At 49.0% G+C, this 14,388-nt stretch overlaps 1 protein-coding gene across 1 annotated transcript in view; it reads right to left on the bottom strand.

Annotated features, from left to right (window-relative positions):
- Positions 1–1,015, bottom strand: part of PRDM6 (PR/SET domain 6) — a 76,003-nt gene extending 74,988 nt beyond the window's left edge. Inside the window, exon 1 of the mRNA XM_058044342.1 lies at positions 496–1,015. Within this exon, the coding sequence (XP_057900325.1) occupies positions 496–1,015 (520 nt within the window). The remainder of the gene's footprint in view (positions 1–495) is intronic.
- Between the last annotated feature and the right edge of the window lie 13,373 nt (positions 1,016–14,388).

Genomic DNA, 14,388 nt, shown 5'->3' with positions numbered 1-14,388 from the left:
TCCGAGATAAGAAAGAGGAAAACTTTGCCCTAGACCATCTGATGAAAACTGCAACTTTTCCCCTGCCCAGCTCGGAGGAGTAATTGATTTCTGGATATTCAGCGAAGCCCGGGCTTTCCGGGCAGGAATGGAGTGGGACATACTAGGCGAGAAAGGACCAGCTTTGTAGCTAGTCGCCCTGAACCTTTGCTGAATCCATTTTCCTAAGCAGCCCTCCGAAAGAAATCTACCCCCGCCACAGCCTTTCGGGCGAAGCGTGCCTTCCAGGGAGGGACACGGCTTTCAGACCAGAAAAACTGCTGCTGAAGGGCTGCAGCCCGTCTCCTGAAACAACTGGTATCAAGGCAAAAACTAAAGGGAGGGAAGGGCGAGACGGAGGATGCTCCTGGTGGAGCGAGAGCGGTGCAGGCACCGACCGCAGCCTGGAGCGTCCCCGGGCCGGCCCCAGGCGCGCAGGGGAAGCGGCAGAGGGGGCGAGAAGGGCACGGTACGTACGGTTGTTGGGGTCGCTGGTGTGCTGGTTCAGGGGGATGATCTCCATGCGCTGCTGCCCGTACAGGTAGTAGTCCAGCTCCTCGGCCGTGCAGCGGTACCGAGCGGCGCCACGCTCGCCGCATTTGCCGCCGCCGGCCCCGCACAAATCCTTGCCCTGCAGGGGAGCGGGCGCTGCCCCGGCCGGGAGCTCCGAGCTCTGCAGCGGGCCGAACACCGGGACCTGGGTCACGGGCAGGGAGGTCAGGCCGGCCAGAGAAGCCGCGGCTGCAGCGACGCAGGACGAGGTGGAGGAGGAAGACGGAGTGGACGAGGAAGAGGAGGAGGAGGCGGAGGAGAGGGAGGTCGGGCGCTGGCGGAGGCTGTCAGCCGGGGGCTCGGCTCTCTCGGGTGGCTGGAGCTGGGCGAGGGGCCCGCTGCTTTTGAGCTGGCTGGTCTGCGGGAAAAGCTGCTGCCAGTGCTGCAGATAGGCGGGATCCACCTTCAGGAACGCGGATCCGCCGGGATCTCCGGGCTTCAGCATCGCTCTGCCTGTGGAGCAGGGAGAAAGGGGACAGAAGAGGTGAGACCCCCGCCCCGCCCTGGCAGGGCCGCCCGGCCCCGCGGTGGGACCCGCGGTCGGACAGACGCTGGGACACGCTGTGCCACGCGTGGGCTCTGCGCCGCGGCCGTGCGGGACCGTGCGCCCGTCGCTTCTCCTGTCCGTGGCCAGATCCGTCAGGAGAAAGCCTCGTCCCGAAAAGCCCCAGGACGAGAAACGCGGTGGCCGGGGCGACGCGGCGGAGCCCGGGCAGGAGGCGGGCGGTGGCGGGCAGCCCCTCACGCCGCTCTCGGCCCGAGAGCCCCCGCTCACCCCGTCCCCTTCACACGCACTGCCTTCCCTTTCCACTCCTTCCCTCTCTCCGCGGAAGCAAACGACTGTCCGCTGACAACAGGGAGGAGGAGGAGGAGGAGGAGGCGGAGGAAAGTTCAGGCACACGCACACACGCGCGGGTTTCTCCCTGCTGTTCCCCACTCGGGCGCTCCCTGCCCGGGCTCGGGGGCCGCGCTGTGCCGGCAGCTCGGAGGGGCCCGGGCCGCGCCTGCCTTACCTGAGCGGGGCGAGCGCTGCTGCTGCTGCTGCTGCTGGGCGGGCGGCGTGCGGAGGGGCCGGCTGCTCCGGGAGCCTCCGAGCCGGACAGCGGCCGGGAGCAAAGACTTCTCCGATCTTTGTCCACGCGGGAGGGGGCTGATCCTTCTCCAGGTTCCGAGGACCGGAGGGACGGCTAGCTGCGAGCCACCGGGCTCCCTCTGCTGTGGCTGCGCATCGCAGTCGCGGCCGGGCGCTCGGCTCGGCTCTGGCAGGCTCTGGGCGAGACACGTGGGTTTTACGACAGCGCAAAATACAAGTGTGTGTGGTGTGTACGAGAAGGAGGGGAGGGATCGGGAAGTTACCAGCGAGTCTGGATGCAGAGCTCTTTTTTTGGCAACTTCCCCCACTTTGTTCCTTGCTCAACTTTTAAAGTGCCCCTTTCTTCCCTTCCCTCCTCCTTCCCTCCCTCCCACCCCCCAGCCTTCGACCTCTTTCCCTCTCTCCTGTTTCCCTCCCTCCAGTTTCCTTCCCATCCTCTCTTTTTTCCTCTCCCCCCTCCCCTCCCCCGCCCCCAGCTCCGAAGTACAATCGCCCCGAAAAGAGCCAAAGAGCTGCTGGGATTTTGGGATTTTGGCTTTTATCTCGGCGGAGGGGAGCGGGGGACCGGCCCCGTCCCGAGCGGGATCCGCTGCGCCCAGCCCGGAGCCGAGCGCCGGGAGCTCCCGGCCCCAGCGCCCCGCACCCGGCCAGCTCCCGTCAGCTACGAGGCTCTTGCCTCACTTGCCTTTGGCCCCTCTGGGGCTGGGGCGGATTTTAGGCACCTACCCGACCTGTCCCGGTGCTGTCTCAGATAGTCGGTGCTGTGCGCTGGGTGACATGCCTCCTTTTCCCCTCGGCCGCCCGAGACCGGTCCCAGCGCGGCTGAGGGAACCCCCCGCCCCAGAGCTTCTCCTTGCTCAGACCCTGCATCCCCGAGCACCGCCAGCCCGCCTCACTCCTGCTCTTTGTACCGGGTTACAGCGCAGTGCAAGAAGCATGCATGAGGGAGATGCAACCTGTGGCGAGAAACTTCTCATCTCTAGTGACTTTCCGTCCCCACTCTGCTTAGAAACTTGGGTTTCCCGCCCCGCTGCTCAGTTGTTGAGCTCACATATCAGTGAGTATTTACAAGTTTGGGGCTTTTTTTCAGTTTCTTTCCTAGACCACGTGAAAAAACAGACAAGAACTATAATGTCTCAGGTATATGGTTCGTACATATTATGCCTTGCATTGAGGACAAAATGCACGAACTGTTTATCTTACCAAAACATCTCTCTAGTGCCAGAAGAGCCCTCGTAGACAGGTGTTATACGCACACCGAATGCACAGTTGCCTACAAAAGTAACGTGTGAGCGTGTAATATGTTTTCACCCTTCTCCCCACCCTGATTCCAGTTTGTTTCTTTCCCACCCTTCATTCTCGCAGAGCCTGGGAAAGCTGCTGCTGTTTAGACTTTGTCTGTGTCTAAGGCAGGACATTTTAACACAAATTTGAACACGGCTCGGGCAAAAAATGTTTTGACTGGAGTCATTTTGACATGGTCATCCGTCATCTGCTGTATAGATTGATAACACCTAAATTAAAGGCAAACACGAGTAGGAGCACCCCCAGCACCCATTTTGGGGGGTTATAAAGTTGGGTATAAAAGCCTTCTTTAAGTCTTTGATCAATTCTATGATGCAATATGTAATAATTTTCATCCCTCTCGCTCTCTCAGTGCTCTCTCTGTAGCTCCGCGGCGCTGCCGCTCAGCCCGGGGACAGTGGTGGGGCTGCCGGTCTGTTCGCACCGTCGCTGGCCGTCAGTGTTGGGCGCGCTGGCAGTGGGCGCGCTTGGTTTTCTCGGTTTTCACTGCATTAAAACAACGTCTCGTTCCTACCCACCTCCCTCCTGGTCACAATTTTATTCCGCCCCATCTGACTCTTTAATTTATTTTTATTTTACCTTTACGCGCACATCTGTGCTATGGTTGTCTTCCTTATTGGACTTCTTTCTAAAATAATGAATTTCTTTTGGTGGTAGCAATCTGAAAAATTCGTTTCTCGCTAGAAAAATGTGACGAAGTAGAGGAAAGAGCCCAACTAATGGATTTAAGTACATTGTCAATACCTGCATTTGCTTCGACTTGTTAACAGAAGTATTCCATGAGGGTTCATATTCAGGAGTACTTCAATCTGTTGCTTCTGCCATTTTTTTTAGCAGACAGAGAAGCAGCGCTTTGAGCGATCAAGGTGGCAGAATAGGATTTACAGGCTCCCTTGGCGCTCCGAGACGCTGCCGGACCAGAGGAGAGGAAGGAGCAAGGCTCGGCGCGCCGGGTTCGCGGAGGGCACGGGGGGCGGGAGCCGCTGCCCCCAGCACCGGGCCGGCTCTGCGGCGGGCACGCCGCGCTCGTCCCTCGGCTGCTGTCCCCGGCCGCGGGGAGCTCCGCGGGAGCAGCGTGGGCCGGGACGGGACCGAGAGCACCGGCGGGCAGGGTCGGCGAGCGCGGGTCAGCGCCGCGGCCGAGCGGCGGGCGGGACAGACGGACCGGACAGACGGACGGGACAGACGGACGGGACAGACGGACGGGCAGCGGGCGGCTTCTCGCCCAGTCCCTCCGAAACATCTCCGCTGCCGGCCCCTCCTCTCCCTCGGGAATCCGCCAGCCGGGCTCCCAGCCCTGAACCTGCGCCTGCCCGGGGCGGCTTCGGCCGGCCCTGACCTCTGCTCTCGCTCCCCCAGGCAGAGCGGTTCGTGCGCGTCCCGGCCGGCTCCCCCGAGCTGATCTGCTACTGTTTCTTGGGTTTGCTCTTGCTGTGAATTTGGCTTTAAAAAAAAAAAAAATTTAAAAAAATTATTTCATTTCTTTGCTCCTGGATGTAAAGATGAGAGGGGGAAAAAAGAAAGGAAGCTTTAACTGCTGCCATCTCCTTCCTCTTCTCTCAGGCTTTTTCATTATTTAGAGGACGAGAGCTGAAACAAATCACATTGACCGTTTAGAAGGCGATCAAACCTTTATAAAAATCCATCGCCTACGAATCGATTGGTGAATATTTGCTAGGAATTTGTTCAAAAGAAATAAATAAGGAGGGTAAATGTATTAAATGCAAAGGGGGAACACGGTGGTGTTTTTCTTCATTGATTAATGACCTCTAAAATAAAACAAGCGGGAAGAGGAGCCAAGATCGATAAATTAACTACCCAAATTCATCATTTTCCGTGCGATTTTTTTTTCCCTTTTAGGGTATTTGGTTGTGTTTTGTGGGGTTTTCTGGTTTCTTTCTTTTCTTTTTTTTTTTTCTTTTCTTTTTTTTTTCTCTTGCTTGGTTGGGTTTTGTTTTGTAAACAACACCTATGAAGGATGCCCTTCTCTTTGAAAACTCGAAGGCTTTATTTTAGGCTTGAGTTAGAAAAGAGACCTAAAACTCTTTTAGCAAGGGATTGAATCGGGGACACCCTATCTGATTTCGTTTGACACACAATTAAAAAGTTTGCCTTTCATATTAATTAATTCTCCTGATCTGGGAAAGACAAATGGTCGGTTACCTCTGACAGGAGTCCGATAAAGGATTCAGCAGCTTTCCTTCTTGCCCTAGGCGTCTCCTCATTCCAGTTTTAAGGTCACGAGCGGCCGAGTTAATAATTCATTAATATAGACATTTATTCAGATGGGATTCACGGGGATTCGCGCTCTTCTACATCTCAACGTTCGGATTCCAGTTCCCGTCGAAGAGAAGAAGAGGGGGAGGAGAAGGGATAGGGGAAGGCTCTACACAATGCTCTACACACGTGTTTGAAACGTGGCGCTCCCAACGCGAGCCCCGCCGGGGCAGCGAGCCCCAGGCCCGAGCGGCGGCGAGCGCAGGGCGGCCCGGCGGCGCCTCCCGAGCCTTTCCCGAGCCTTTCCCGAGCCGCGGCCCGCCGCCCCCGCCGCTGCTTCCCCGGGATCGGCCAGCGGCCGAGGCGCGGCAGGAGTCGGGGAAATCGCCCGAAGGAGCCGCGGGCGGCGCGCCCCGGGCCGGGCACGGCGTGGGACCGAGAGCGCTGAGCGGGAGCGTCACAGAGTGCGGGGTGTCTGCCAGTGGGGCGTCAGTGCCGTGTATCGGGGTGTCAGTGCCGTGTATCGGGGTGTCAGTGGGGTGTCAGTTAGTGGGGTGTCAGTGGGGGTGTTAGTGGGGTGTGAGTGGGGTGTCAGTGCCGTGTATCGGGGTGTCAGTGGGGTGTTAGTGGGGGGTGTTAGTGGGGTGTATCGGGGTATAAGTGGGGGTGTCAGTGCGGTGTATCGGGGTGTCAGTGCCGTGTATCGGGGTGTCAGTGGGGTGTTAGTGGGGTGTCAGTGGGGTGTTAGTTAGTGGGGTGTTAGTTAGTGGGGTGTTAGTTAGTGGGGTGTTAGTGGGGTGTTACTTAGTGAGGTGTTAGTGGGGTGTCAGTGAGGGTGTTAATGGGCATCACTGCCGGGGGGCGTCAGAGGGGGTGTCAGCGGGGGTGTTAGTGGGGGTCACTGCCGGGGTGTCAGTGAGGTGTTAGCAGGGTGTCATTGGGGGTCTCAGCGGGGTCGCTGCCGGTGATCGTGCCCGGCGGGTCCGCGGGCGGTGCCGAGTCCCGGAGGAGCCCCCGGGGCGGGCGGGGGTCGCTGCCGCCGCTGCGAGGCCCCCCCGGCCCTGCCGTGTCCCTCCGAGCGGGCCGGGACGGGCGCCCTGCCCTTAGTGTGACACACACGGGTCAGGTCACACACACCGCCCTGCCCCCGTGTGACACACATGGGTCACACCGTCCTGCCCTTAGTGTGACACACATGGGTCACACTGCCCTGCCCTTAGTGTGACACACACGGGTCACACACACCGCCCTGCCCTTAGTGTGACACACACGGGTCACACACACCGCCCTGCCCCCGTGTGACACACACGGGTCACACACACCGCCCTGCCCCCGTGTGACACACACGGGTCAGGTCACACACACCGCCCTGCCCCCGTGTGACACGGGTCACACCGTCCTGCCCTTAGTGTGACACACATGGGTCACACTGCCCCGCCCTTAGTGTGACACACATGGGTCACACACACCGCCCTGCCCTTAGTGTGACACACACGGGTCAGACACACCGCCCTGCCCTTAGTGTGACACACACGGTCACACAGCCCTGTGACACACACGGGTCACACACACCGCCCTGCCCTTAGTGTGACACACACGGGTCACACACACCGTCCTGCCCTTAGTGTGACACACACGGTCACACAGCCCTGTGACACACACGGGTCACACACACCGCCGTGCCCTTAGTGTGACACGGAGCCGCCGGTCCCGGGGGCAGCCGGGGCCGAAGGGGTCCCCAGGAAAGGGAAGCGTGTCCCTGCTGCCCGAGGGGCTCTGCTGCGGGTGCGGGCAGGAAGGAAAGCACCTGAGCACGTGGAGCTGGATAGCGATCGCTAAATGATTTGGCAGCGGCCACGAGGCAGATGCCAGCCGGATCCGTAATGACTTTCTGCCACTATTGACCTGATGCGGATGTGAACTCGTGACCCTGGGGGAGAAACGCGCTGTAGCCTATTTCCAATTCCCCCGGCCACCAAATCCTCCTCGCAGGCAGATTCAAACGTTTATGCCCATCAACAAAACAAACTGCTCCAAGCAAGGCACACTGCAGATGGGATGAGAAAAGGAATTCTCAGTTGCAAAGACCAACTAAAAATAAATCAAGTCGTGGCATGGAGAAAGTTGCCATGACAAATTTGGGTTAATTTCTTTCCTTCCTTTCACAGAGAACCCCTCTGAAAGTGCTCTCAATTATTTGAGAATTATAGGGTTTTTTTATTTTGTTTTGGTTATGGGATTTTTGTTTGTTTGGTTTGGTTTTTTTCTTTTTTTTTGGTTGGTTGGGTTTTAGTTTTTGTTGTTATTTTTGTGGGATTTTGTTCTTGTTGTTTGTTTTTTGTTTGTTTTTTTTTTTTTTCCTTTTTAAACCCCAAACCAATCTATAATGCTGTACTTCAATATGTTTTTCCAGATAGAATTCTAGAACTTAAAATCCATTTTCTGGGTAATAACAGGATTAATAGGCAGAATAAGTTAATAATTTCTGACATCTTTAAGCCCAGCTTTTACGGTTTTTGATGTTTGCAGCTGAGTGTGCACTCTTACATGTAATTAATTCAACAATTTTTTTAAAAAGTGTTCAAGGGGGCAGTCTGAGAGGCAGACCTCTTTTAAAATCCCTGATGTCAATCTTTCCAAATCAAGTGACTCAACATTTTGAATGCAATTCTGGGTGGCTACTTCAAGCAGCAAAACAGTCTGGAAAGTTTTCCTTTATCTAAAAATAGCTCTCAGAAATACAGAATCTATTAAACATGATTGTTTGCATGTGACATAAGAACGATAAGGTCTGGACAAAACTGCCATAATATTTGCAGAAATAAATTGAGATTATGGGGTTTCTTTCCAATTTTGGTGCAGGATTGTAATCGTGACTCAATATTTTGGACAGAAAAGCCTCACATTCTCTGTTTTCCATTTAAGTACTTTTCCAAAACCTTTATTTTTCTAACAGATTTATCCAGGCCTGAACTCTAGTAGTTTGTTTTGGTGGGGGTTTTTTTAGGGGGGAGGGGATTTGGGGGTTTCTTTGGTTTGGTTTTTCTTGTTTTTTTTTTTTTTTTTTTTTTTTTTCTTTATAAATCACCACTGAATCTATTGATGGGGAAAGGAAAAGACTGACAGTCCCATGGAACAAGAGTTCAAAGCAGGGATTGTATCTTCCTGTGCTTTGTATACCACAAGGTAAAAGGCTATAGGTGCAATTCTGGAGTATATGTCCTGCCAATGCTCACTGTTTCTCACTGGTCTATGTCTGGTAGATGATCTTTTGCTTAAAATAAGACGATATGTCAAAATAGCTTCAGCAAGTCAGGTTCTTGAATACAATTGTTCATTCTGGCAGCATTATTCAGGAAGAGCCACCTTGGGTTTTATGTTTTAAGCCCAGCCAGCAGCCACTTGCTCCTCCCTCACCAGTGGGATCGGGGAGAGAATGGGAAGGGTAAAAGCCAGAAAACTCATGTTTTGGGATAAAAACATGTGAATAGGGAAAGCAAAAGCCATGCATATAAGGAAAGAAAAACAAGGAATTAATTCACTGATTCCCATGGGCAGATATCTCCAGGAGAGCAGGACACATAAAGGTGACTTGGGAAGACAGATGCCATCACTGCAAGAATGCATATTCTTCCGCCCCCAGTTTATGTCCCGAGCATGATGTCACAGGGTCTGCAAATCCCTTTGGTCAGTTTGGGTCACCTGTCCCAGCTGTGTCTCCTCCCAGCCTCTCATGAACCCCCAACTTCTCACCAGTGGCAGCACAAACAGCAGAAAAGGCCTTGGCTCTGTGTAAGCCCTGCTGAGCAACAACAAAAACATCTCTGTGTTATCAACCCTGTGCTCAGCACAAATCCAAAACACAGCCCCTACCGGCCACTGTGAAGGAAATTATCCCAGCCAAACCCAGAGCAGTGGCCAGGTTTTGTGTATAGAGAAGGAACTGGGAGAGGGTAACAGTCCTGCAAGAGCTGCTAAGGAGCACCATGATGTGCACCATGTGTGCTGTGAAAAACATCTCATCTCAGCTTTAGCACCACATAGAAAATTTTACCTGCTACAACATTATTGCTAGATGGCACCTCATGAGCAACAGAGTTTCCTAGGTAAATGAGTAAAACTGAACATTATATGGAGATGAATTCTCAAGGAATGCCTAAAACAAGAACTGGAATACCTAAGTAACTACAGTAGAGTACTTGTCATCCCACTACTGTTGCTCTAGATCAGTTTCCAATGCTTTACCAGACAGATGTTTATTTCAGTTTTTCCTGCGGCTCTTAAATATTTCCCATAAAGTTATCTAGAACTAAAGAAGTCCAAAACTGAATCCAGAAATACGGATATTAAAAAAACCCCAAAATCAATATAGATAAAGCATTCCGGTTTTCAATAGAGAGCAAGCATACTGAAACTGGCAATTTTCTGCAGCAAGGTTTACATTCTAACATTCTCCAGTGTGAATCATTAAAAGCAGGGAGCCAAAACCAAAACAGCTGATTTATGGAAACATATAGAATGACTACACACTCCAGGAGTTGCCTAAGTACCTCCTTGTGAAATCCTAAACTCTTCCTTTCTGACTAAGAAGATTCAGTTTTTCCAGATTCTTGTTTGGCTTCTGACAATCAGACTGGCCTTGTTATTTCACCTTGTGCACCTGAGCTAAAGCTATTCTGGGAGCTAACCCCTTGATCAAAAGAAACCAAGTAGGCTTTCTGTAGCTTATCACAGGTACTTGGCCTCCATCCAGCCGAACTGATATTAAAAAAATAGACAACCCTAAATGGTGAAGCTCTAGAGACACATGGTTTTGTGCGCTATTCTACATTTTGGCTGGAACAGGTTAGCTGTTCTGCTACACTGGCAGTGCAAGTACATATTTTGGGTTTAGAAAGAAGAGAAAGTATAGACTGAGAGGAAACACTTTGGTTACTGAGTTCAGTACATTGACATTGCAGTCAACTGCGGAACAGCTGTTAAGTCCAAAAAAATTTTAAAAAGAAATAATTTCTTTCTACTGTATGCTGTAAGAGCTCTACCCTTTCCTTCCCCTGAAAATACCCAATAACAATCTCAGGGCTTTCAGTAGAAAAGGCAGGAAAGAAACACCATAAACTTCAGAATACACAAAGAAATGGAAAGACAAGTGATGCTGTGGACCTCTGCACTGAGACAAGAGTGGAAATGCCCAAGGGACCTTAGAAAGTCAATACCCCACAGAGAACAGAGGAAATAAAAATGTCAAAGTGGAATGGTCAGGTTTATTTTATATACTTAGAAACTTATGCTTGATCACTTAAAGCCATTAAGCACATCAGTGCACTTTTATCAATTCCTGATATTTGAAAGAAAGACAAACACAAATAACTTATCAGAACATGACTTTGTATCAAGAAAAAATAGAAAAAGCCTTGATGCAAAGCAAGCCATGGTTGTGTATGAAGATCCAATGGAAAAAAAAAATGGGATGAGACTCAGCCTATAGCAGCAGTGATCAGGCAACACTTGTCCTGGTGTTTTGGGGTAACCACTGAGGGGAAAAAAAGGGCTAAGAGTCAAACAACAATCAATAAAGCTCCATCTAACTTCTTGACAATAAACGATGCAGGAGAGCATCAGAGGCTCAGGCAGCAGTTATCTGCACCCCTGCTGGGCACTCTGTCTGCAGAACAGCTAGAGGCCAGCAGGGCAGGAGGAACTGGACTGGAATGTGAGGACTCAGGCAGCATGCTGCTCCATGTGGAGCCTGGGCGAAGCACCATGGACAAAAGTTTCAGCTTTCGCTGACAACCCCTGTAGACAAATCTCAGTTATTAGAGCCACTGTCTAAACCACTTTCCATGCAAGAACATGACACATCCCTTGTGGCCACCGCTGTGGTCACAAGACCTCAGTTCCATCCTAAAGCCAAGAGCTAACCTTGAAATGCTGTTCCTCCCACATTCCATTTCTGGCATGCAAACAGCTCCTCTAGGAACATACATGGGAGGGAAATCTCCTTCCACTTAACCCCAAGAGGATCACCACTGCTTCTTCTGTTCCCGTGAAAGAAACTCATTGCAGGTAAATTGTCCTGATCTTCGTGACAGCAGAGCCTGGAGGTTCTTGGAGTTGGCAAACTATGAGATTTGTTTTCCTCATGCTCCTTTTATGTTGGTTATTTAATTTAAAGCATGAGAAGATGCTCTTTAAGACAAGTTCAACAGTTACTTCAGGAAACTTATAGGACAACACTTGAGTAGTAAGGTACAGGTGTTCCTTATGTTGGTAACTTAACCAAAATATTACACTTTCATTTTGAAATTCATTCTTAGAGTGTGAGGGGCTATTGTCCTGAGATAACTATATCACATTTCTTCTTGGGCTTACAATCAGCTTTATGAAAAAGAATCACATCCTTAGTCTGTCCATGCCAGCCAGATTGAAGAAAATTACCCTCAGAGGCAGATTAATGCGAAAGGGAACTCCCATATTGTTTGTTCTGCTGGTTGAACACGGTGTAATTTTTAGCTGTCAGTGAAACAAAAACTATAAAAAGTTGGTAAATTCTTCTCAGCTGCATGGAAGTGAAAGTCTTTGTATATGGTCTTTATGTGACACTGAAGGCCACGAGAATTAGAAAAATGACCTCTACTGCTATACAGAAAAGTGTTTGGAATTTATTTAAAATTTCCTTGTCTACCAAATGCTCTACTAAGACCATCTCTCTACTGAGAGAATGTACTTAGTGCTAAACTTGAAAATTAGTTTACTGTTACCATATTTTAAGCTAATTAGTCATATAAATGCATTAATTTTTTACTGTAAATTCCTAGTAGGACTATTGTTTTCACTGGAGCCTTTATACATTTTAAATTTCTCTAAAGTTAATAAATTCAACCTGTTATATTCATATTTCCAGGGAATGTAAAATAATCAAAGTCACGGTGTCAATATCACTTATGATAAGGAATTTAAGGGACAAGCAGCATACTCAGCTCAGTGGAGTTCTCACACGAGTCATTACTTGTGCTGCCTCTTTTCAGACATAGAAAACCAAATCACACTTCTTAAATATAAATGGATTACTGGGCTATTTATGTGAAATAGATTTATAAAATTCAGGAATGTTATCACTACTTTTCATATGAAACAACCCATTTCTCTGGTGAAATAGACTTATAATGCATGCCAGGCAAGTTAATTGACCTGGTGTCCTGCAACATTCAAAAACTTCTGTACCTCAGAGTAATTTCCTGTCTATTCTGCACCTGCATGGATTATTAAAACATGCCAGACAAATCAATACAATGACACTACCTAAGATAAAATGCCCTAGAACCCACTGATAACATAAAAATATTAAGCTTTAGCTAATAGTATTTGTACTACACTATGTTTACACCAATACATGGAGAGGAAACAAATGCAGTCATCACACAAATTCAGTGTAATCTAAACCATGACATGTCCTAAACATCTAAACTAAACCTCCAGTACTTAAAAGCTCAAACGGGTTCTAGGAAGAAATTAATTTTACATTGTCTGTTGAGAGATCACCTTCCTTCCTGTTCCTTAACAGCAGATTCCAGTTACATCTCCAGGAGGAGAGGTGACTACGCTCCTGATCTTGCTCTTCTGCTCTGTTAAACTTCACATTCCTTGAGCAACCCTGGCATGTACCTTTTCAAACGTATTCCCCCTGTCATTTTCACTGCCAGTTTGGTTGTCCAACATGTAGTCTTGCTCTTCATGGGGCGTCCAGAGAGTCCTTCAGATCTGCAAAGCCATTAGAGAAGAGCAGAGGCAGGAAAGCTGAGCAGTCAGCAAGAGAGCCAGTGACTCTACTTTCAGAAAGCAGCATGAGGAAATGTAAAGATACAGAAGTAGTGCCCAGAAATAAAATTAGAAAAAAAATACAGATGATGTTTTTCTTGGGTACCTCCTAATTCTTTCAGGCCACAAAGCATCATAATAAAGGCTTGACACACTTAACATAGGACTGCAATATTAGACTGCCTTCAGTGAATGCAGAACAATGTAGGTAGTACAGACCATAACAAACTGTTACATTAAAACATTCCTTTTATGATTATATTTATAATTCCAAAGCAAAAAATTATAGGGCTGGAAGAAAGCAAGTACCTCAAACAAGGAAAGAAACATACATTTTGAGAAACTCCCTTACGTACCATACATAATTTCTTCTTTTCTATTTAAGTTTTTGGTAATCAAGAGAGAAGAGTAATAGGAGCGGGCAAGTTTTGGTGACATCAGTGCATCCCAAGTTTCACTGATTGCAGCAGGACAAGTGCTATAATTAACACTACCAGGAACTCAGAGCACAAAGCTTGCATTTTTAAATCAAATGTCCATTTTCCATCCTATTCTTAGAAAAGACCGAAGATTTGCAAGGTGTGGCTTTGATCACATGCTTTAGACAAAAAAAATAAGAATCACTTTAATATAGATTTATGTCATAACCAAAGACTGCAGCAATTCTTTTGAGTCATTTGGAGGGAAAATGATTCCTCAGCTAAAACTGCATGACCTGAAGAAATTACAGAAACATTATTACTTCTTTTGAAATTTTCCTAATCATGTACAAAGGGAGACAATATTCACAGACTAATTCAGAATAGGCCTAAGAACCTCCTTTAGGTTCAGCATGAGAACTGAACCTTTCAATACAGTCTGCTTAGTCTGAACAAGAAAACCTTCAAAAACACATTTTTTTTGAGTGTATGAAGGGTGCTTAAGGGGTGTTTTCTGCAAAAACTTTTATAAAAGAGAGTTTTTTAGAATGGTGAATGGCATGCTGATGTGTGAGCAGGCAATATAGTGGGCCCTGAGTACAATCTGAGCTTGAGTCACAGCACATTCATCTCCATTCACTTCTGCTAAAATCTGCACATATAGACAGATACAGAATTCTGGAAATTAATCTGACGGCTATGCATTATTTTACCTTTGTACCCTAAGAGGCAGATTGCAAATCAATAGGGATTGAGTCAGAAGGAATAGACTCTGCATAAAACAGAGTATGATACTGGATTTATTACATCTGGTTTAGCATTCAGTAGAATCTTGGAACATATTTTCACTTGCCAAATGACCAAAGTATGTACTAATACTGAGAGATGTACAGATACACACACACACAGACACACACACAGACACCCACACATAGGGAATATAAAAGTATCTGAATTATATAGAGA

Source organism: Melospiza georgiana, chromosome Z, assembly GCF_028018845.1.
Source record: "Melospiza georgiana isolate bMelGeo1 chromosome Z, bMelGeo1.pri, whole genome shotgun sequence".
NCBI lineage: Eukaryota > Metazoa > Chordata > Aves > Passeriformes > Passerellidae > Melospiza > Melospiza georgiana.
This window is presented reverse-complemented; position numbering and strand designations above follow the sequence as displayed.